Source organism: Ailuropoda melanoleuca, chromosome 9 (genome assembly GCF_002007445.2).
Source record: "Ailuropoda melanoleuca isolate Jingjing chromosome 9, ASM200744v2, whole genome shotgun sequence".
In the NCBI taxonomy this organism is placed as follows: Eukaryota; Metazoa; Chordata; class Mammalia; order Carnivora; family Ursidae; genus Ailuropoda; species Ailuropoda melanoleuca.
Window position 1 is genome coordinate 96099083 of NC_048226.1, and position 24909 is coordinate 96123991.

Here is a 24909-nt window from a genome sequence, read left to right on the forward strand (position 1 = left end):
TCCAGCCCTCCTGCCGGCTCCACACCAGGTAGATAACATCCCTTTGGACACCCAGAGTCCACCAGACTCCACACACGACCAGAAGTAACAAGTCCTCTCCTCCCCAAACCTGCTTCTCCCTTGGGTTCTCAAGACTGGCAGGGCCCATCCTCCACGCTAGCACCCAAGTCAAAACCAAGGCCACCTCCCACTCGCTCCCTCTTGCTTCCCACCCACTCCAACGTCTGCCCAGGCCTGGCAATCACACTTCCACCAGAGCTCTCCAACATGCCCACTTCTTTCCACTCCCAAGGCCACTGCTGAATTTGGACCCTCAACAAGACCACTGCACCAGCCCCCCGCACCATGCCCCACTGACCACATGTGGCGGGGGTGAGGGGGACTCCTCTGAGCCTTAAGGAATGCTGCTGCCTCTGCCAGTGCTGGCACTCCCCTCCCATCACCTCTTCCCCTCCCCTCACCTCCACTCCCGCCCCCACTCCTTGGAAGATNACTCCTAGGAAGACGAGGCCCACGCGGCCTTCCAACCTCAGCCCAAGCCCTCCCTGACCACCACCATGCCCTCCCAGGCTGCTTCCGCAGCAACTTCTCTGAGCTCCCTTCAGACCCTGTTATGACCTCCATACGTGCTCCTCGCACTCACCTCAAAGTGCTGGTATCATGTTCTGCCTGGACCGTGAAGCTCTGAGCAACTCTGCTGCACAAAGTGGTTTACCTGCCATTACGTCGCCAGCAACAACCACGTGCCTGGTACACAGACACCGCCCACTGACTTAGTGCTTCTCATGGATCGTGAATAACCCACAGCAGAGGTTCCAAAAAATTCCCATTTCTCTCAGCCCCTAACCACGCACACCACACACACATCCTTAACTCTGATGAGCTTCTCTGAACTTACAGAGAAAAACTAAGCCCCTCGGACACAAGATCTCCTCGTTCCCTGCTCACCATCCCCTCCTGTCCTAGAGGGGTTCCTTGAGAGGGATGCTGTTCCATTTTCCAACTCCACACGCTTAGCAGTGGGATGTGTGTCTGCATTTGTATCCCTGAGTTCCCCACAGGACTTCACAGAGTCCCCTGCAGGTAGTAACACTCGAACCAGGCAGGATGACTTGGCAAAGGGCAGGTGAAGAGTTAAGTGTACATGCAATCATACATTTGAAGAAATTAGCTCATACGCACTCATGTATAATTAACGCTGCACTAACACTCTCAAGTACCTATTCTGAATTGCCCAAGAACTAATTAAATCTCAGAGCACCCCAGAGAGTAAAGTGTTATCAGCCACATTAATAAAAAGCTCAGAACAGTCGTCTGAACACCAGACTGATAAGGGATTATATTCTGGGACTCTGGCACCAACTCACTCCACACTGCTAAGACAGCAGTTTCTGGAACCAATTATTAGCCCACGATCATTCCATCGGACCTGCTGAATACGCATCACTCTGGCTTTTGCTCGTCCCCTCAGGCGCAATTTCCCACATCTTCCCAGCTCTCTTGCTCTGAAGGAAAGCCAGGCAAGCACCTGCTTCCAACAGTGCCCCCACGGAGTGACAGCCATGAAAAGAAGCACATCATGGGCACGAGGCCTTTGTTTTCTACGCGACCCCTGTTCTCGCTACGTGACCGCACCCGCAGGCTTGTGCCCCAACCATCATAAAGGAAATGCCTATCTCATCCTCCTCTCCAGACATATAAATGCCAAGTCATCCTCAGACATGGAGCTCAGGCCCCCTCCTCAGGAAGCCCCCTAGGATGTACCCCACAGACATGGGGTCCTCCCCTGCCCCCTCTGCACGGGTTTGGCCCTTCTGCCATCTTCTGTTATCTATTCACCTCCCTGTTTCCCTTTTCAGACACTCAGATGCTCAAGGGAAGAGACTCGTCTTACTCAACTCTGATCCCCAAAGTCTGACTTGGCACCCAACAACAGCACAAGCCCAGGAATCAGGAGAAAAAAAGAGAAGAGAATCTGCCTGCGGTGGGAATCTCAGCCCTCGGCTTTAGACGGCCTCCTTGGCAGCTTGGAAGCACCAGGCACAGCAGTAATTCTGGCTTTAAAAGCTTTGGGCCATGGGCCATGGGCCACCCATCCCAGTACTTCTTAGCAATCGGGTTTTCACGGGGCAGAGAGCACTCCTTTCCAAATGGGGATCACAAGGCATGGCAGCTCCCTGTCTTGGGAAAAAGCACTCATGAGAGTGAAAGCCCACTGTGCCACGGCCTCCCTCACACCCTAGCAGGCCCTCAACGCCAGCATACAGCAGGCAGCGCACTGAACTGCAGACAGCAGACAGCAGCACTGGGCTGCCCCTCTGCCTCCTGACACAGTAGGACAGACTTCCCCAATGCAGTCGGCACGGCCCCCGCTGGCCTCCAAGACGCTGAAGAAGGAAGTCTTCATTCAGAAGTCCTGCCATACAGTCCTGCTTCGGTGGGACCTTGTCAGTTCCGCACCACCACCACCCCCACCGCCACTGCAAAAAAAGGCTCTGAGCACCCCCAGTTACCCAAGAGACACAGCAAGTCAGAAGCAGAGAGACCAGGGTGCACAGGGCCAGCTCCACTTCTGACTTCTGTGTCTCACACCAGGAGACTTCATCCCCAACAGGACGTCCAGCCCTCCTGCCGGCTCCACACCAGGTAGATAACATCCCTTTGGACACCCAGAGTCCACCAGACTCCACACACGACCAGAAGTAACAAGTCCTCTCCTCCCCAAACCTGCTTCTCCCTTGGGTTCTCAAGACTGGCAGGGCCCATCCTCCACGCTAGCACCCAAGTCAAAACCAAGGCCACCTCCCACTCGCTCCCTCTTGCTTCCCACCCACTCCAACGTCTGCCCAGGCCTGGCAATCACACTTCCACCAGAGCTCTCCAACATGCCCACTTCTTTCCACTCCCAAGGCCACTGCTGAATTTGGACCCTCAACAAGACCACTGCACCAGCCCCCCGCACCATGCCCCACTGACCACATGTGGCGGGGGTGAGGGGGACTCCTCTGAGCCTTAAGGAATGCTGCTGCCTCTGCCAGTGCTGGCACTCCCCTCCCATCACCTCTTCCCCTCCCCTCACCTCCACTCCCGCCCCCACTCCTTGGAAGATGAGGCCCACGCGGCCTTCCAACCTCAGCCCAAGCCCTCCCTGACCACCACCATGCCCTCCCAGGCTGCTTCCGCAGCAACTTCTCTGAGCTCCCTTCAGACCCTGTTATGACCTCCATACGTGCTCCTCGCACTCACCTCAAAGTGCTGGTATCATGTTCTGCCTGGACCGTGAAGCTCTGAGCAACTCTGCTGCACAAAGTGGTTTACCTGCCATTACGTCGCCAGCAACAACCACGTGCCTGGTACACAGACACCGCCCACTGACTTAGTGCTTCTCATGGATCGTGAATAACCCACAGCAGAGGTTCCAAAAAATTCCCATTTCTCTCAGCCCCTAACCACGCACACCACACACACATCCTTAACTCTGATGAGCTTCTCTGAACTTACAGAGAAAAACTAAGCCCCTCGGACACAAGATCTCCTCGTTCCCTGCTCACCATCCCCTCCTGTCCTAGAGGGGTTCCTTGAGAGGGATGCTGTTCCATTTTCCAACTCCACACGCTTAGCAGTGGGATGTGTGTCTGCATTTGTATCCCTGAGTTCCCCACAGGACTTCACAGAGTCCCCTGCAGGTAGTAACACTCGAACCAGGCAGGATGACTTGGCAAAGGGCAGGTGAAGAGTTAAGTGTACATGCAATCATACATTTGAAGAAATTAGCTCATACGCACTCATGTATAATTAACGCTGCACTAACACTCTCAAGTACCTATTCTGAATTGCCCAAGAACTAATTAAATCTCAGAGCACCCCAGAGAGTAAAGTGTTATCAGCCACATTAACAAAAAGCTCAGAACAGTCGTCTGAACACCAGACTGATAAGGGATTATATTCTGGGACTCTGGCACCAACTCACTCCACACTGCTAAGACAGCAGTTTCTGGAACCAATTATTAGCCCACGATCATTCCATCGGACCTGCTGAATACGCATCACTCTGGCTTTTGCTCGTCCCCTCAGGCGCAATTTCCCACATCTTCCCGGCTCTCTTGCTCTGAAGGAAAGCCAGGCAAGCACCTGCTTCCAACAGTGCCCCCACGGAGTGACAGCCATGAAAAGAAGCACATCATGGCCACGAGGCCTTTGTTTTCTACGCGACCCCTGTTCTCGCTACGTGACCGCACCCGCAGGCTTGTGCCCCAACCATCATAAAGGAAATGCCTATCTCATCCTCCTCTCCAGACATATAAATGCCAAGTCATCCTCAGACATGGAGCTCAGGCCCCCTCCTCAGGAAGCCCCCTAGGATGTACCCCACAGACATGGGGTCCTCCCCTGCCCCCTCTGCACGGGTTTGGCCCTTCTGCCATCTTCTGTTATCTATTCACCTCCCTGTTTCCCTTTTCAGACACTCAGATGCTCAAGGGAAGAGACTCGTCTTACTCAACTCTGATCCCCAAAGTCTGACTTGGCACCCAACAACAGCACAAGCCCAGGAATCAGGAGAAAAAAAGAGAAGAGAATCTGCCTGCGGTGGGGATCTCAGCCCTCGGCTTTAGACGGCCTCCTTGGCAGCTTGGAAGCACCAGGCACAGCAGTAATTCTGGCTTTAAAAGCTTTGGGCCATGGGCCATGGGCCACCCATCCCAGTACTTCTTAGCAATCGGGTTTTCACGGGGCAGAGAGCACTCCTTTCCAAATGGGGATCACAAGGCATGGCAGCTCCCTGTCTTGGGAAAAAGCACTCATGAGAGTGAAAGCCCACTGTGCCACGGCCTCCCTCACACCCTAGCAGGCCCTCAACGCCAGCATACAGCAGGCAGCCCACTGAACTGAAGACAGCAGACAGCAGCACTGGGCTGCCCCTCTGCCTCCTGACACAGTAGGACAGACTTCCCCAATGCAGTCGGCACGGCCCCCGCTGGCCTCCAAGACGCTGAAGAAGGAAGTCTTCATTCAGAAGTCCTGCCATACAGTCCTGCTTCGGTGGGACCTTGTCAGTTCCGCACCACCACCACCCCCACCGCCACTGCAAAAAAAGGCTCTGAGCACCCCCAGTTACCCAAGAGACACAGCAAGTCAGAAGCAGAGAGACCAGGGTGCACAGGGCCAGCTCCACTTCTGACTTCTGTGTCTCACACCAGGAGACTTCATCCCCAACAGGACTGGAGGTTTTAATTCAGGTGACTCTGGGCCAGGGCAGGGGTGCCAGTTGGGGGACCAGTATCCCAGAAGACTGAACCACAAGACCAGGGCTTGAGCTCAGAAGTCTAAGGATTCGGGTAATGGCCAGCTGGCCTGGGGCAACTTCCTTCACACGGCAGAGCCTCCCTCTGCATGTGCAGTGAAATGGCAGCCCCACCCTGGCGTCCGGCGGGAGGATCCGAAGAGATACTCCGCTCCCTGGCAGCAGCTGGCACAGCTGGGCGCACACCAAGAGGACGTGTCAGCGTCACCGTGGAATCCAGCCAGGGCCAGTGAGCATCATGGTCCCGCTGACCTGGGTCTAGGATTCCGCAGACCCATGGAGTTCTAGACTAGCTTGCCTCTGGAAATTCTATGAGCACATCAACACACATTTGTAAAACTTAGCGGCCTGATTCCTCCCCATCTCTGGGGCCCCCTAGAGCACGCCATGGGCTCCTGGCCATAGGCTCCTCACTTTCTTCCTTCCCTAAAGAACTCTGATCACATATCCTGTTACCATCCATCTGAACTTCATTTCAAATCAGAAGCTACTGGAGTAATGAAGGTCATGTGCAGGCATTTTCACTGGGCAGACATTTACCAGCTGCCTCCATGGTGAGGGACTGGCCCTGAAGAGGGAGAGCCAGCTGGCGGGCTCAGGGGGTGCAGGGGGCACTCTAAAAAGAAAAAGCTGCCCGCACCAGAGGAGCCAGGAGACAAGGGGGCACAAGCGTGCAGAGCAGTGGCCCAGATGCAGCAGTCCAGTGTCAGGGCAGGGGCTGGGAGGCCACGGGAGGATGCTGAGTAGGAAAGCTGACAGGTCACCTTTGCATTTGACACCACGCTGTGGGGGGGGGGGGCTAGGGGGCCAGTTGAGAAGCCGAGTGACCAATCCAAGGGCTGTGGCTAAAAGTGCCTGGGAGTGATGAGAAAGCTACACCTGGGGCAGGGAGGACAGTTGGAGAGGAGACAAGGGGCCCCAGAAGGGCTCCAGGGGCTAAAAGCTAGCAGGGCTCAGTGACTGTTCGTTTGGTCTGGGGTGAGATCCAAGGAGGAATTAAGGGTGACTCAGGTTTCTATTTCTGATGACTGAGAAGCACCAGCAAGTGAGAAGGAACTTTCATAGGCAACCATCCAATAGAGGTGGGAAAAGGGGGACAAAACCCAAAATGTAAAGAACACAGAGTCTGGAAATGAACATGAGCAGGTGTGGATGGCCAGGGAGCCAGCAACATGGACGGGGCCCTGAGCCACGTCATCTCCCGCACACCACAGAGAAACGTACAGGGAAGTTAGAAAAAGTAACCTTGAGTTTGCCGCCCATTAGACACTGCGTAGCCCTAGTTCCTGCTCTAGAGGGTTCACATATTTACTGCACTTCTGCTATGCCACGCGCTGTTCTGAACACTGGAAACAGAGCAGTGAAATGAGATACCCACCCAAAGTGCCTTACGCAGTCTGTTTGTGCCAAATCCACAAAGGAGCAGAGTCTAGCTCTAGATTTTGGCAAAAAAAGGAGAAACATGAATGATTCTATGCCACGTGCGGGGCACCAGGCCCTGGGGACAGGATGGCATCCTGCCTGCTGAGCTATCAGCGTGTGGGGAGACAAACCCACCAACCGTCAATCCTAACACGAGGAGACACGCGTGCGTGGGGTAAGTGGCCTGGGCTGCTGGGACGCAGAGGCCGAGGACGAGGACTCACACACTGAGCCCACCTGCAAAAGGAATGAGGCCAGGAGCTGCAGGTAAGCGGGAATCTCTGGCACACGAGAGACCTCTGCCATCCCAGAGAAAGGATGAGTGTGCAAAGTCAGAGGTATAGGAGAGGGCCCAGAGGCTCAGAGGCTCTGGATGAGTGTGGCTATTCAGAGGACAGAGGGAAGCGGGTCTTTCTAGGCAGAGGGAACAACGTACAGGAGAGAAAGAGCACAGAGTCCTGGGGCCTTCGGAAGTCTGTCACAGAGTCACAGGTGGGCAACGGGGGAAGGGTACAGGCCAGGGGGGCAGCTGTCAGGTTTATACATGAACGACGTAGCAGGTTCATGAGGAACTCTGACTGTCTGCAAACAGGCAGGTGTGCTGGCCTTTCTCTGGGGGTGGGATGAAACCAGTCTGCACTTCGGAGTGATGGCTCCAATGGTAGGGAGAGCCAGAGGGCACACACCCAGGGCGTGCGTAGAAAAACCCACCAATATTTGGGAAGAAAACAGAATTCCTCTTTGCCTTTCTGACCACATCCTTGTGAATTTTATATTTTAATGTATGTTTTACAATGTCTATAACATATTCTTACAGCAAATGTGTATTTAAGCCAAAATGCCTGAGCTCCCATCCCAGGCCCACCAATGATTACTGTGTAACAGTAGACAAGATGCTTGTCTCAGGTTCCTTTTTTTTTTTTTTTTTAAGATTTTATTTATTCATTTGACAGAGAGAGACAGCCAGCGAGAGAGGGAACACAAGCAGGGGGAGTGGGAGAGGGAGAAGCAGGCTCCCAGCAGAGGAGCCTGATGTGGGGCTCGATCCCAGAACACCAGGATCACACCCTGAGCCGAAGGCAGACGCTTAACGACTGAGCCACCCAGGCGCCCCTTGTCTCAGGTTCCTAATCTGTGAAATGGGGACAAAACCGGTAACTACCTCATGAGGTTTGTACGAAGAGGAAATAAATTAATATTTGTAAGACACACAGAATCCTGGTAGGCCTACAGTAAGGACTCTATAAGATGGTTTTTAAATTTTAAAAATGCAACTGATTAGTAACTAAATGAATATATATCTCTCTCTATATAAATATGTATATAGATATGTTTGGGAATCACTGGGGTACAGAGAGCACGGATGGGAGCAGAAGGGCAGACCAGAACTGTCACAAGAAGAGATGACAGGGCCTGCCCCACGAGAACGGCAGCTGGCATGGAGAAAAAGTCAAATGACTGTGGTAAGTGACCAACGGGACAAGTGAAGGACAGGACATCTGGATGGTGGGACCAGTCATCAGGTTGGAATGCGGTGGGGGGGGGACATTTGTAAGGAGCTAGACACTGAGCATAGCACCAGACGTGCCGCAGAGCTTATGCTGTCTGTGGGGCGCCCGAACTGATCACGAGCTTGGGAGAGGGCCTGGCCAAGGAGGACGTCTGCAGGTCACAGAGCATAGTTGCGGGGGTGAGTCCAAGGAAGTGGACAGGAGCCACACAGCAGCACTAGTGACAGTCAGCAGACATCTCCAGTTCTCCCCCGCCCTGGACACATGGCAGGGTTGCACCTTCTAGGCCCCTGGAGTCAGTGGGGCCGTGACGTCAGTCCTGGCCAGTGAAATGCACGGGCAGAAATGACGGAGGTCACTTCGAGGCTGACGGGAAACCATCCAGGGCTGTCCTCCCTTCTTGCACTGTGACCAGCCACGGTCAGGGTGGTGGCTGATCTCTCCGTCTGGGACCCTGAGTGAGCAGAGTCCCTGTGGACCTGCGGTGGTGTGCAGTCCGAGGGAGAACACGAGCCTGGTTCTGTGAGGGCCACTGCCATGCAGGAGAGGCTTGTTGTGACGGCGTGACCTGGTCTACACTGACAGACTCAGGGACAGCGCAGCTGGAGAGAGAGGACGGAGTTAGGAGCTCGAGGTGTCATGGGGAGGGACCATGAAAGTGCCAGGACACGGGCCCACACTTCTCGGCAGGCCGAAGGCTGAGAATGCACAGGGATCGCTGCGCTGCATGACCTCCAGGCTGACCAAAGCAAACCGTCATCACCATGACACAGCTCTCCATGGAGAAAGGTGCTCTATCCAGAGACTGACACTGCCTTTCCTTTACACCCGCAAAGTTTCAAACACAGCTCACCCAAAACTGTTTTCAAACGTAGCGGCTCTTACCAAATCAGCTGTTTTGCTAACACAAATACAGTAGAAGGCACCTGAAATACTGCTGGGAAAAAAATCTCCATGAAGATTATAGGTGCATCTTAGGTAAGATCTTAAAATAAATGCCTTGTCTTCTTTAGGACAGATTCAACAAGAGTAAGAGCCAATTTTTGCAACTCTCCTTGCAGAAAATGACCCCAGAAGTAACAAGCTTGGGAAGGTTCAAAAGTCACTTCTGTAATGTTGACATATTGATTTCTGTAGGCTGCAAACTGTTTTTTCAGACACACCAGCTGTTCCACATAATGGCACAGAAAATCTCTCTTCCTGGTTTCTTTTACTATTCAAAAGCAGAATAAAATAAATAAATGTTGAATACATATCAAAAGTATTATTTTAACTTGCCAGGGTTCAGCGTAAGAAAGGCTTATGTTGTTTTCTTTTAATTGTTTTAAGAAGCTAGAGAGTCAAGGTCAATTGTTTGAAATGTCACCAAACTGCTCTTTACAGACCATGTATTAAAACAATTATGCAAGAATTTTCCAAATTGTAATGTTGTGCTTGGCAAACTGGGACTGGGGGAGCGACTGCAGAGACGGCGGCCACAAGGCAACGGGGCATAAGGTCATTTCTGCATATTTTAGAAGCTTCTACAGGGCCAGAAAGGGAAAAACTCCCAGAGTTTCTACCTTTCCATTTGGTATGTGTTAAATTAAAGTCCTTTTAAGGTCATTCAAATCAATGGAACACGAGGCTGTTTTCTCTACAGCTTATTACTGGAGGCAGCTGATTAGGAAGGACTGCTCCTGTCTGCCATTGCCGGGGACTCGGCCTAACTAATTACAGAGTAGAAAATAGACATCGGAACCATGCGGGGGTGGGGGGACCTTCATTTCTTATGAGTTTAGCGAAAAAGCTGACAGAAGTACACTGAAATGAGTAAAATCTACATCCATGAGGTGGAAGTGAGACTGGCCTGAAGACATGGATGCGGTCCATGGCGGGGCTGGCCACAGGGCGGGAGGCAGGCGGTGTGGGGTTGCACGCACCCCAACCCCACCTCGGATGAGGTGTGTGACTCCGGACCACCACCTCTGGACTTCAACTCCCGGACTGTAAAACAATGAAAGTGAGTCTGAAAGGGGGGTTTCTGAGCCAATCTTAAAAGGTCACATACCATGTGATTCAATGGATACAAGATTTTTTAAATGACCAAATTACCGAGTTGGACAACAGATCTGTGGTTGCTGAGGGTGGGGGTGGGGCAATTCTGCAGCAGCAACGCATGTCCCCCGCGCGACGTGACACGGAGCTGCACACACACATCACCGTCCCTGTCCGGTTCTGATGTCGTGCTGCATAGCTACATACGATGCAACGCTCGGGGGAAACGGGCTTAAGGGCACCAGACTTCTCTTTACAATCCTTGCGACTTCCTGTGAATCTGTAATTATTTTCAAAATACGAAGTTTTACTTTTTAAAGGGTTTCTTAGGCTTTAAGCCAGACGCTTATTATTTCCAGACCCTAGGATTTGAAATAGTTTGCCTCCCAAATTGCATTTATTAAAATAATTCCTTTGCACGTGTTTACTGATAACCTGTCTTACTTTACAACTTTCACAAAAACACGATTTTCAGGTAGATCAAAGACATGGGTAATAAATGAGCCATACAAATCACAGAGGAATAGATAGAAGCATGTTTTTAATATTTGGGGGCATAGGTAAGTGCTCTCAGCTATGATGAAAAGGGCAAGAAATCTAAAAGGAACAGTCGACACCAGTGACAACACAGATATTTAAAACTCCAGTGAAGTGCAAAAGAAAACAAAGCAAGGCTACAAATGAAATGAAAAGACAAATGATAAACTGCGGAGAATACTTTCTGCACATATGGTGACCTAAAGGTGTAGTAAGGAGAGGGTACAAGCAAGGAACACCCAAATTACGCACAAAAGACAAATCCCTGGTAACTCTATAACCAGAAGGTCTACTCATGACCACACAGACGCTAATTCAAATAATTAAACCATGGCATAAGAGACTGACAGAGCTGAGGACTGACAGAGTGCAGGATCAAGAGGACCAAGGCGGGTAGGAGCCAGTGTCGAGGAAGTAACTGACAGATGCTGTCTGCAGGGTAGCTTGGCAACGTGCGTGCATGTCAAAATGTAAAATACACCCTTATTAGCCCAGCAATTACACTACTAGGTATTTGCCTAAGATAATAATAGCATGAGTACAAATATAATAATAAAATTTAAATGCTTAAGACCAGTCACCTGAGTAGTGGTTTGTTTTTTTTAAATCAGAGAGAAAAATTAAAACCAATCGTGAATGGCTATCGACTGGAAACCGATGAAGGAAAACGCACGGCCCATGCTTACAGTGAAATGCGGGGTGGCCTTGAAAAATGACAAAAATCTGCATTTCCTGAACCCAGCCCCACCACATACAGGCTGTGTGATCTAAGCAAGCTCCTGAACCTCTCTGTGCCTCAGTTTCCTCTTCAGTAAAGTGGGAATAACACCATTGCCTACTTCTTAAAGGTTGCTGTAAGTGAGCTAACAGCTGTAAGACGGTGAGTATCCAGAAACCGCTATGGAACAGCTTGTTAAATAAAAAATACTGACATGAAAACTTCATCGGCCACACTAGTGAGTGAAAAAAGATCACAGAACATGACGTATAACCCCATTTCTAAAAAACGTACGTGTACATAGCACTGAGTAGGATCTTTCTTCTTATACAGTGTAATAGTCGATAGGCCTAGGCAGTGAGATTCTAGATTATTGTTACTTTCTTCTTAGTATTTTCTGTATCATCTCAGGTATTAAAAAAGAAAAAAATGTCAATATCCAATAGGCACTGTCAGACACTTATGGAATCTGAATTCCTGTGAGCTTTTGGGGCAGGGGGTGGATCTGGTAATATGTAATATACTTTCTGACCCAGGGGTTATACTTCTGGGAATTTCTTCTACGAAAATAACAGTGTAAGTCTACAAATACACATGTACGTGAGTGTTATTACACAACCACACACAACACACACATAGACATATACGCACACGTATATGCATACAGAAATATTAAAGCAACATTTACAATAGCAAAAGACTGGAAATAACTTCAATGTCACCAACTGCAAACAACAGGACACAGAAAAATAATGCTGCAGAACCCCGTGGAAAGACCCTTTTGTTGAGGGTCTTGAATGCCCAGGAGCGGACTTTACACTTTACCCTGAAAGGGAAACACTGAAAAAACTTGTTTGGGGAAGAAAACCCTGAGGGCAGTGCAGAACATCCACAGATCTGAGCAAACTTCTCAGGCTGCATCCAAGTTAGACCCAGGTCTGATCTCTGGAGGAAGCAACAGCAGGAATGTTTTGCAAAAGATCCCTGGTTTCCAACCGTAACTGTACAAGAAGCCCAGGAGTCTCCCAGAAGGAGTCTGACGGGATAAATTACGTGAAGGCACAAAAATGAAACAGATCCTCAAGACGACAGCACTGAATGAGCAGAGACTCAGATTCTCAGGACTCAGGCAGGTACACACGGACTGCTCTGAAGGCTACAGCGGGGCCCCTCTGATGAAAATGCAACCATGGGGAATGCCAACTGGTGTGGCCACTCGGGAAACAGCATGGTGGTTCCTCAAAAAGTTAAAAATAGAACCACCCTAGGATCCAGCAATCATACTGCTGGGTATTTACCCAAAAAATACAAAAACACTAATTCAAAGGGATACATGCACCCCTATACTTACAGCAGCATTATTTACAACAGCCAAACTATGGAATCAACCCAATCAGCAATCAACAGATGAATGGATCAAGAAGGTATGGTGTCTCTCTCTCTTGCTCTCTATACACACACACACACACACACACAAACACACACACACACACAGAGGAATATTACTCAGCCATCAAAAAGAATGAACTCTTGCCATTTGCAATGACGTGGAGCTACAGAGTATTATGCTAAGTGAATCAGTCAGAGGAAGACAAACACCATATGATTTCGCTCACATGTGGAATTTAAGAAACAAAACAAAGGGGAAAAAAGAGAAAAAAACAAACAAAGATGCAGACCCTTAACTCTTGAGAACACACTGACGGTGACCAGAGGGGACATGGGTGCAGGACGGGGGAACTTGGTGATGGGGCTGGGGATGCCCTCCGCAGAGGGCACATGTGAGGAGCACCGGGTAATGTAAGAATCACTATATTGCACACCTGAAATTAATATCACACTGTTAACTACACCGGAATTAAAGCAAAAACGTAATAAACAAAAAACAATATGCAACCACCATTAACTATCTGTGTGAGAAAAAGAGAGTGGGGGGTATGCCTGGTGTGGGGGGCAACTCCATAATCCAGGGCCAGTGGTTGATATATCCACCAGATATTAGCATTTTAGGGGCAGGGAGGTACATTCTAGTCCTTCCTCCCTCAACCATCTTGCTTTTAGAAGTCCTTTATTTGCCAAAAGGGCACCAGACCACAGCACTTCCTGCCTACATGTCACACACTGAGGACTCGCACTCTGCCGTGGGACAGCTGCCTTCCCGCTGACTTCTCTCGTCTGAATGCTCGTCCATCATGTGCATTAGCCCATGCAACCTAGAAAGGGTTCACATAGTCACCTTGAGAGCAGTTCTTCAAAGGAAAGAACAACATTTCGTATTTTCTACCGTTTGCACGGATGTTGGCAATGAGCCTTGGCCACCAACCTAGATGTCTGGTAAGTATCCGGTGATGAGTTACTCAATTCTTCCCCTGATCTGTGCGAGGATTTTGTATACCGATGGTCTTGCTTCACTGCTGAGAGGTATTTGTAGAAAGGACTTGAGAATGGAGGTCCAAAGGCTAGGTCCCCTTGCTAACTGAAGGACCCTGGACTAATGACCTGACTTCCCAGAGTCTACCTATCCTTATCTGTAAAACAGGAAGGAGGACAACAGCACTGCTTCCCTCCTGCTGTGAAGAAAAACGACAGCTAACATTTGCTGAGCGCTTTTCATGTGCAGGTGCCATTCTGAGCACTTTGTAAATCNGACTTCCCAGAGTCTACCTATCCTTATCTGTAAAACAGGAAGGAGGACAACAGCACTGCTTCCCTCCTGCTGCGAAGAAAACGACAGCTAACATTTGCTGAGCGCTTTTCATGTGCAGGTGCCATTCTGAGCACTTTGTAAATGTGCCTTATTTAACCCTCAAAGCAACCATGAGATAGTGCTGCGTTTTATTCCCATTTTACAGATGAGGAAACGGAGGCAGAAGGAAGCTGGTAAGGGCTGGAGCAGCTGCGATTCAAACCCAGGTAGCCATATCCCAAAGCCTGTGTTTTAACCAGAACGGCCTCCCCCGTGACGTCCTGAGCGCAGCACAAAGCACAGTAAGAACTTCAACTGTGGGGCCGTCTGAACACTCACGAGTNACACCGGAATTAAAGCAAAAACGTAATAAACAAAAAACAATATGCAACCACCATTAACTATCTGTGTGAGAAAAAGAGAGTGGGGGGTATGCCTGGTGTGGGGGGCAACTCCATAATCCAGGGCCAGTGGTTGATATATCCACCAGATATTAGCATTTTAGGGGCAGGGAGGTACATTCTAGTCCTTCCTCCCTCAACCATCTTGCTTTTAGAAGTCCTTTATTTGCCAAAAGGGCACCAGACCACAGCACTTCCTGCCTACATGTCACACACTGAGGACTCGCACTCTGCCGTGGGACAGCTGCCTTCCCGCTGACTTCTCTCGTCTGAATGCTCGTCCATCATGTGCATTAGCCCATGCAACCTAGAAAGGGTTCACATAGTCACCTTGAGAGCAGTTCTTCAAAGGAAAGAACAACATTTCGTATTTTCTACCATTTGCACGGATGTTGGCAATGAGCCTTGGCCACCAACCTAGATGTCTGGTAAGTATCCGGTGATGAGTTACTCAATTCTTCCCCTGATCTGTGCGAGGATTTTGTATACCGATGGTCTTGCTTCACTGCTGAGAGGTATTTGTAGAAAGGACTTGAGAATGGAGGTCCAAAGGCTAGGTCCCCTTGCTAACTGAAGGACCCTGGACTAATGACCTGACTTCCCAGAGTCTACCTATCCTTATCTGTAAAACAGGAAGGAGGACAACAGCACTGCTTCCCTCCTGCTGCGAAGAAAACGACAGCTAACATTTGCTGAGCGCTTTTCATGTGCAGGTGCCATTCTGAGCACTTTGTAAATGTGCCTTATTTAACCCTCAAAGCAACCATGAGATAGTGCTGCGTTTTATTCCCATTTTACAGATGAGGAAACGGAGGCAGAAGGAAGCTGGTAAGGGCTGGAGCAGCTGCGATTCAAACCCAGGTAGCCATATCCCAAAGCCTGTGTTTTAACCAGAACGGCCTCCCCCGTGACGTCCTGAGCGCAGCACAAAGCACAGTAAGAACTTCAACTGTGGGGCCGTCTGAACACTCACGAGTGGCACAAGAACCAGGTGACAGCAGAGCCCACAGCAGAGGACCCCCCTCTCCAGGACAGTGCTGTTACTTCATTCCCCCAGAAGGTCACCCACGAGAGGTGCTCTGCTGCGGTGACATCACTCCCCGCTCACCTTCACACCCCCTTCAGCCTCTTTCAGAAGTCTAGCCGGGAACCTATGTGAAGGAAGCACCAGCACTCCATTTGCTTCCAGAACGCCCACCACAACCTAGCCCTCGGCCTCCACTGGCTCATCAAGGTCCTTCACGGGGACTCTGAGCATCCTAACGTCTGCACTTGCACTCACACAGCCCTGTCCTCCCACGGAGACGTCNTGCCTTCCCGCTGACTTCTCTCGTCTGAATGCTCGTCCATCATGTGCATTAGCCCATGCAACCTAGAAAGGGTTCACATAGTCACCTTGAGAGCAGTTCTTCAAAGGAAAGAACAACATTTCGTATTTTCTACCATTTGCACGGATGTTGGCAATGAGCCTTGGCCACCAACCTAGATGTCTGGTAAGTATCCGGTGATGAGTTACTCAATTCTTCCCCTGATCTGTGCGAGGATTTTGTATACCGATGGTCTTGCTTCACTGCTGAGAGGTATTTGTAGAAAGGACTTGAGAATGGAGGTCCAAAGGCTAGGTCCCCTTGCTAACTGAAGGACCCTGGACTAATGACCTGACTTCCCAGAGTCTACCTATCCTTATCTGTAAAACAGGAAGGAGGACAACAGCACTGCTTCCCTCCTGCTGCGAAGAAAACGACAGCTAACATTTGCTGAGCGCTTTTCATGTGCAGGTGCCATTCTGAGCACTTTGTAAATGTGCCTTATTTAACCCTCAAAGCAACCATGAGATAGTGCTGCGTTTTATTCCCATTTTACAGATGAGGAAACGGAGGCAGAAGGAAGCTGGTAAGGGCTGGAGCAGCTGCGATTCAAACCCAGGTAGCCATATCCCAAAGCCTGTGTTTTAACCAGAACGGCCTCCCCCGTGACGTCCTGAGCGCAGCACAAAGCACAGTAAGAACTTCAACTGTGGGGCCGTCTGAACACTCACGAGTGGCAACAAGAACCAGGTGACAGCAGAGCCCACAGCAGAGGACCCCCCTCTCCAGGACAGTGCTGTTACTTCATTCCCCCAGAAGGTCACCCACGAGAGGTGCTCTGCTGCGGTGACATCACTCCCCGCTCACCTTCACACCCCCTTCAGCCTCTTTCAGAAGTCTAGCCGGGAACCTATGTGAAGGAAGCACCAGCACTCCATTTGCTTCCAGAACGCCCACCACAACCTAGCCCTCGGCCTCCACTGGCTCATCAAGGTCCTTCACGGGGACTCTGAGCATCCTAACGTCTGCACTTGCACTCACACAGCCCTGTCCTCCCACGGAGACGTCCTCCCTCTGCTAATCCCAGTGCCGCTCAAACAGCGACACCAGGTTCCCTCCTGACTCCCCATCACTGAGAGATTATTCCCTACTCACATTCTGTGCCATACAACCCTGCTGTCCCACCCACAACGTAAGTTCACCAAAGGAGAGACTGCATCTCACCCTCTCTGCACACCCCAGAACCCCACTGCAGTACCCCCGTGATCCATACGCCGTGGGCACTGCCTACCGCACGACACCCTCAATTCACAGACGACTTACGGTCAAAACGAGGAACTTTTCCAGACAGGTGAGACTTGTATAAAAACGCTCTATTTCCACGTAGTAACTGACCCAGTAAAGCCTGCCGTCAGTACTTACACGTCTTCCTAGGAAACGACGCGCTCGGCCCTCAGGCATCATACCTGCTTCTCCATCCTCCTCGTCCAAATTCAGCACAATGATGCAGATGTGCTTCCTCAGCTGGCGAGGGTTGGAGAACTTTCGACAGCACTTGCTGCACTCCAAGCTGCTGGGAGCCAGGCCGCTGCCCTCCCCGGGGGCCGGCGGACTGTCCTCGCTCAGACCCACGGCGCTTTCCACCAGCTCCTCCTCGGCGCTGGGCTTCTTCGTGGAGCCCTTGGGCCTGCCTCTCTTCCTCTTCATGACCGAAAACTCTACCGAGGAAACAAGAGGGCACAATGTGGTCACACGCGGCGACAGTGCAGGGCACGCGCCCAACTTCCAAATGTGTGAATGTGTTCGGTTTCACGCTTTATGAAAAACGGGAAAGTATGAAGCGGCTGCGGAAATTAACAGCTACCAACGGTATCTCCATTGCTCGTGTTTCCGCATCTACATGCTACTACGTTATCGATTTCCTAATATTCTGATTTAAAAATACCATTTGATGAGAACCTTTGCACATCTTCTCTTGTAAAGTGGGGATGATTCTAAACTGTGACCGGCAGCCCCCCGGTTCACAAACCAGACCCCTAGTGAACCACTGACTCCATTTACACCCCGTTCTCAGAAAGCGCTTGAGGACTTCTTTGCAAAGGGTTTGTAAAGGCTGCTGAGCTTTTCGTGTTCTTAATGAGCTACACAACGACTCAGATTATTTCAAGGCATCATAACTATTACAGCCACATTGTTCTGATAAAACAGAGAAAGATAATGACAATCTAAGTCCACCAATTACAGGACTAAAGACAACAGCAGTACTTTTCGAGTTTCCTAGCGACCTGGTGAGTTCAACGGCATGCTCAGAGCTGCTTTAGAGCAAGTTTCAAATCGTTTTTCAACTTGTATTTCTTCCTAATTAGCATTCATTTTTAAGGCATTCATCTCCAGAATGAAGGTGCAAATTAAGATGGGTGAGCGGGGTCGGGGAGCATCGTGCTGCCAGGTGTGTGAAGGTAGAATGGCGTGGTTCAGATCATGTGACCTGACGGGTACCCCGAGACATTGCAAGCAGGAAGCCAGCACCGTCTGGCTGACACCCCAGTGTTAGTGGCCTATCCGCTGAGGTACAGCATTTCGGCAGTCCTCCAAATCTGAGCGGCAACAGAGAGGAAGGGGTCTTAGGTTCCAGCACCATCCTGAGAAAATGGTCATGTCCAGAGGGATGATGTCTTCAGGGCCCCTCCCTGAAGGCTACAGGCCTGCACAGGAAAGCATCACCCACGCTGTCCACTGCTACTCCCATGAGGACCCTTTCAGGAGGTTGTTATGCTCCCAAATCAGACCAGGGAGACCAGAGGGGAGACCAGAGTCTGCAAGGAAAGAGTGACATGATAATGGGGGCTCTGGACAAAGGAGCCTGCTTTGCCGCAGGGTCCCCGAGAACTCAGGGAGATCATGCGCCAGAATGGTGGGAAGAGCTGGAGGGAGGGAGGCCTTGCAGGGGCAGAGCTTCTGCAGAGCTGCAGGGCCAAAGGGGGGTCAACAATGACCAAGTGAGCCAAACCAGAGACCTCCTTGGCCAGGCAACCAGCATAGCACACAGTGACTGCCTTCCCACTCTGTCGAGGGGCGTGCTGGAGATGAGGGGCGGGGAAGAGCGGAGGGAAAAGTACTTAACAACAGGAAAGCAGAGAGACCAGATGAGACAAACAAGGGCATGAGATACTGGGACCCTGCTGCCCGCACCGGATTTTACAGTGGAGAACAATAAGGTCCACATACAAGGCCCAGCCGGCAGCTATGGGAGGCTGGGGCGGATGGCAAGGAGAGGAATGTACAGAGCAAGGACAAACAGTTGACCTCACAGTCATTAAAACTTCTCTCCTTGTTACTCTTCCCAACAGCATGTACTGCGCCAATTACTGAAGCAGCAATGAGGAGCAGAGAAGCAGAATCAGCGGTGAGGCTCTCAAACACCCACCCCATTTCACGTCGGCGGGACTACAGACGCAGGACACCGGAAGGTTATGGAGTCTGCGGCCCGGGCCAACCTCCACCAGGCACTCCGCATCCCCCCGTGTCCATCAGCCTTCCTCTCTGAAAAGCTCGAAGGATACAGCCGTGGTGAAGAAGGAACCTTAACCCATAGCGGTCTGGCCTCTGCCCTCAGCTACTGGGGGTGACCTCTAGGCCCCCAGAAGGTCCTGTCTGATAGGACTGCCTGTTTGTCTGCAGGCTGGGGCCACTGATGGTCTAACAACGTGATTTATGACAGGGCTCTGCGACAAGTCAGAGCAGTTCTGACCTCTGGGGGAACCGGAGAAGACAGGTATTCATCTGAACCTGCGGGAGGAGCGAGGGACTGAAGGCCAGCCACGTGGGCAGCGTGTCATCGAGCCAGACACCGAAGGCTGGGGTGAGTGTCCCTGGTTCGGCATACGCGAGTCCTGTCACATAATATAGAGGAAAAAGGCAACAGCATCCAGGATTCCACAGGGGAAGAAAGATAATCAAAAGCTCCATGTCTAGAACCCTCTCAATCCCAGACTTGGCCCATGCATCTCTCCCTTTGGCTGGTTCTGACCTCTATGCTTTTTGTATAAAATGGTAATCGTCAGTATAGTGCTTTTCTGAGTTCTGTGAATCATTCTAGCAATTATGGTCCTTGAGGTCCCCTGAATTTGCAGCTAGCTGGTCAGAGTGAGGGTGGCCCCGGGGACTCCCAAGCTTGTGGCTGGGGTCAGCAGTCTTGCGGGCAACTGTTCCCGAACCCCAACTAACCTGGGGTTCAGCAGGCTCACTGCAGCAGGACACCCGGCTTTTTCTCCTTGGAGACATGCAGAGCACATGACAGCAACTGCGGTGCCACAGGGTGCGAGACTGCCGCAATCTATGCATCTCTCTCCCCGCAGACGCGGAACTCCCTGCAGGCAGAGCCCTAGTCCTGACTCCCTGTTACCCCCAGCACCTAACCTGGTGTCCGCACAGTGGGCACCGATAAATCACGGTGCGTTAAACCGGCGAGCCATGCACAATCTGGCTGTCAAGGAAGAAACACAAAATCAGCCCTGAAAGCTTTGGAAATCCTCTAACACGACGGTGACAAAACTAATCTTACATCTTGCTACATCCATAATGCAGATGCTCAAGACCAATTAGTTAGCAAAAAATGAAATATTCATAAATGAACTTGGAATAATTTAAAAGCACTGAGAAAGAGTTGCTGCTATCAAACTACAAACATTTCACAGAACTGCAGAGAACCCTGGAACTGGGCAAGGGAAATCTTGTAACCTCTCCATCAAAACCCTGGAACGGGCTTGTCTTCCGTTCCCCTTCCTCCTCTGTGAATTCCTTGGTTCAGTCTGTCCAGGACCTCTGTGATTTGTCCCCCTAAAGACATCTGCCCACGAAACCCCCTATTTCTTTGTCACCCAGATCCCTACACACAGACCTCAGGCCATGGCCTCCTGCTCATATCCTCCTCTTGTCTCACTACCTTGCTCTAGAACATTCCATTGTTCACAACACTCAGACCTGGCTTTCTAGGTCCTTCCTCACACGGCTCAACACACACACGCACGCACCCACAACTGTGCTCTCTCTCAAGTGCTCGGTGATGTTCCAGACCTCCCTAACTTTGCACAGATAATCCCAGTCTTTTTATGTATCCATACTGCTCCCCCCATCTGTGCCCACCTCCCGCACTCAGTCAGACCCCAAGCCCCAGTTCAAACCCTCAGGTCCACCTACCACGCCGTCCCAGCTGGTCTCACATCAACAGTGTGAGGCACATGTGCCATGCACACCGCTGATACAGCCTCCGGCCTGCATGTTTCCCTCTCGCCCCCCACTTGTTACACATCCTGAGGTTGAATTCCCAGAGCCCAAGGATCGCGAACAGAGCTGGACATGCAGGAGACACTTAATAAGTAAATGCACGTGGTTTGATGGCAGGAAAAGCTATTTCCTACATCCACAGTATCCAAAAGGAAGAAAGAGGGGAGCCACCACACAACCTCTCAACCCTGCCCAACGCCATAGTTTGGGGACAACTTCCTCACAGAGAATCGTCCTTGCAGGTCCAAGGCCAAAACTAGCAAGGGACGGGAAGAATCAGCCAAAGGTTTTTAAATTCAATCAAAAGACAACATGAGCTCCATGAAAAAAAGAGCTGCACGTTACTAAAAATCTAATAACATAAGCCCTTTATTTGTACATCACTCAAGTGCGCAAGGCCCGTTCCCAGTTCTTATCTCATTTTATCCCCATAAAAACCTTCAGAGACGGATGCAGCAAATGTAATTTCCTCAATAGGAAAAGAAATAAGGGACTCGAAGGTTCAAGGAGCTTGGCACGTTTTCCAGAAGCTGCTGCTGAGCTCACAGAGCCAGGACGCGGGCTTCCCTCTCCCCTGCCTGCTCCTTCCGCTGGGTCAGGTAGCCCTCGGGGCGGCTCTGGACCGTGGCAAGAGCCGGTGCTGCAATGCAGAGCACACCCGCTGCGAGACAGGCCACCCAGAGTTAAACCCCCCCGGCTGCCGTCTCACGTATGAAAAATAAACACAAAACTCTCTGTTGTATAGTCCCCTATAAATAAAAGCCATCCATGAAAATGCTGAGCATAGTACTTCGAAGGTGATCAATAAATGGCAACCGCTTATTGTTACGACCATACGCATTAAGACTCTGACTTGGACTAGTTCCCTGGAGCAACTGTTACCTTCCCACCCGGTCCTCCGGGGGCCAGATCATGTGATTCCCGAAGCACACAGGCCCTCGTGCCTTACAGCACTCTTCCCTTGATTCCTCCATTCCGAAGTCTCACACCAGGAAAGCCAACACAGAATAAGGGGCAGCCACATTTCACGATGCTGGAGACCAGGGAAAAAGCCCTCACTCAATCCAGTCACGCCAACTCGAGAATTTAGGCAAATCCCGAAACTAACACTGTTGGGCCTGACAGTCAATCTCCCTGACATTTACGTCCAAAGAGCCCAGAAGCAACGGGAAGACAAAGAATTATTTATCCGCAACAAGGGAGCACGAGCCTTTGAGGTTTATGGGGACTGCAGCATCCCCTCCACGGGACAGACCACAGCCGGCCCGGACCAAGAGGCACCGGGGAAGCCGAAGGCACCCACGCCTGCTCCCTGTGGAGTTACCAGCAACAACGTGGAAACGTCCCGCACACAACAGCAACAGCGAGGGGTTAGCGAGCACACACGGCACCCGCACCACGTGAAGTGCTTTGAGCGCACTTCCCCGTCAGAGCTCGGGGGGAAGCGTCAGTGTGACTCCCACGGTCTGGAAGACAACGCTGAGGTTTGAGAAGACTGATCAAGTTGCCCCAAGACACAGAAAACATAACTGGCAGAGCTAAGCTCTGAACCCACCGTTTGCCTCAGAGTCAGTGAACTTCACATTCATGTCAGTTCAGTTAGTTAATTTCAGAGCACAGAAATAATGCGATTTGACCTCTCCTCTACACTCCGCAGGAAAATGATGACATTGTCACCGAGCTGTAAGCCTCAGTGTGATCCGACTCCTGAACCAGACAACAGAGGGTGAAACGGGAAGTGGGGGCTACACGTGCACGTACCACGTACCAAGGCATCACGCATTAACGTGTATTTATCTCATAACATTTTCAAAAAAAAAAAAAAAGGCGAGCATCTCATCTCCCTTTGACAGATGACAAAAGCGACTTGCCGAAGCCACCAGCAGGGCCTCCACGGGTGCGGTGCAGGCAGAGCCCTGCGTGAGGCACCACAGAGGGCAGGAGGGGGCCAATACCTGAGCCACATTCCTCGAGCCGAGCTGAGCACTATGGCACCGGCTGCGTCCGCCCTGACCACATTTTCTGCTTGTTCATCCAGAAAGAAAGCCTGTTACTAACTCACCAGCCCAGAATGGGGGCACCTTTTTGTAATCCGCACAAAAGCACCGTGTGTGCCAGCCCCAGCCGTGGCAGTCACATGACAGCTCCAAGGCTGGAAGCTGAGTCTACCTGAGTCCAGGATGGGTGCTCTTTAACTACCCCCAAGCTGCTACGTGTAGACTGGAGGGCTCAGGTTTCAGGTTTCTGGAACACCGAGGACAGCAATGCCTATTGCACTCAGAATGACTCTATTCGTGGTAGCTGTCCCAGAGAGACAACACAGAGATTTAAATTTAGATGCCAACTTCCACCCTTATACTAGACTCTGTGACCCCCTCTTTGGCAGCCCATCCTTGATCCCAGAGAAGTGCTTTCCCCACTGCCCTGCACAACTGCCTCTTTGCCTACCTGCCACCCACCTGCCAGGAGACAAGCCCAGCAGAAGAGCGCCCCGGGTACCCTGTGCTCTCAGCACCTAGCAGAGCGCTCAAGCATCTGACAGGTGCATGATGACTGAACGAAGAAGTGGAGTGCGAGGGAAGGCAGAGATAAAAGGAGAAGGGTTCCTACAGAAGGTCTGAAAGAGGAAGAAGATGGAAAACCCCAAATGAGGCTCTCCCGGGACCTCTGTGATTCCAGCTCCAGCAGGCCCCTCTGTCCCAGCCGCCATCGGGATGAACGAATGTGTGCACACATGCTCACCCACCAGTCACACCCAAACACACACCCACACACATTCTCAGACACAATCACACACTCACACACACACATTCTCTCCATAAGGCATTTTCTTCTTGGACCGCAGCCAGAAATCTGATGGGGAAGAGAGGAGAAAATGAAAGGTTCTTAGGCAGACCACTTCCTACATGAGCAAAAAAATATTAAAAGGCTATAAAATAAACCACAGGATTTAGGAAACTTCATGTTATAAAGGGAGACCAAAATAATAAATCAATTACTACTCAGTTAAAGGTTTAATTAAACCATTTCAAGTATCTCTCAACTTAAAATGAATTGTGAAGGTTAAACCTGAATAGAAATCATTAGAGAGAAACTAAGCTTCCGGAAGCCTCGAATTTTACGGACTCGCACAGAGAGAAAAAGAAGGGCTTGGAGTTCTTAATGAAAGACTTTTGAAGAAAATGTTCTCGTATTAAGAGTCTGAGTTTAATTAAAGTCTTAAATACTTTTAAAAATTAAACTGTACAGGCAACTAATCTTCCAGTGTACACACACACACACACACACACACACACACAAAAGAGAGGAAATGTGTTCAAGAAAAATTTAAGTCAAAAGTAAATTAGTTAATAAAGGAGAATAATTTTTCAAGTAGCTTCATAGAAGAATGTGATTATACCCAGAGCAGTTCAAGAGTAGGCAGATGCCGTCACAGCAGCTGGGCCCAGATCCTGCTCTCCCACCTACTAACTAGGTAACCGTGAGAGGGCGACTTAAGGCCTCCAGCCTCCGAGCCACATCTCCCTCAATTACAAAATCTGAGCATCGGCAAGGACACGGAAGACACGGACAGCACTACAAACGAGCAAAACCTAACACTTGTCTATGAGAATATGCCACTACCAAGAGCAGACTATAAATTCTTCTCAATTGCACACGGAACATTCTCCAAGATAAACCACGTTGGGCCGTAAGTCAAGT

The 24909-nt window shown here is 50.6% G+C and overlaps 1 protein-coding gene across 6 annotated transcripts in view; it reads right to left on the bottom strand.

Annotated features, from left to right (window-relative positions):
* Positions 1-24909, bottom strand: part of ZFAT (zinc finger and AT-hook domain containing) — a 291267-nt gene that overhangs the window by 257874 nt on the left and 8484 nt on the right. For all 6 annotated transcript variants that reach the window (XR_004627936.1, XR_004627937.1, XM_034668647.1 and 3 more), the window contains exon 3: positions 17388-17639. Coding sequence is in view for 4 of the 6 variants with exons in the window: in XM_034668647.1 (XP_034524538.1) it covers positions 17388-17639 (252 nt within the window). In the remaining 2 variants the exon portion in view is untranslated. The remainder of the gene's footprint in view (positions 1-17387; positions 17640-24909) is intronic.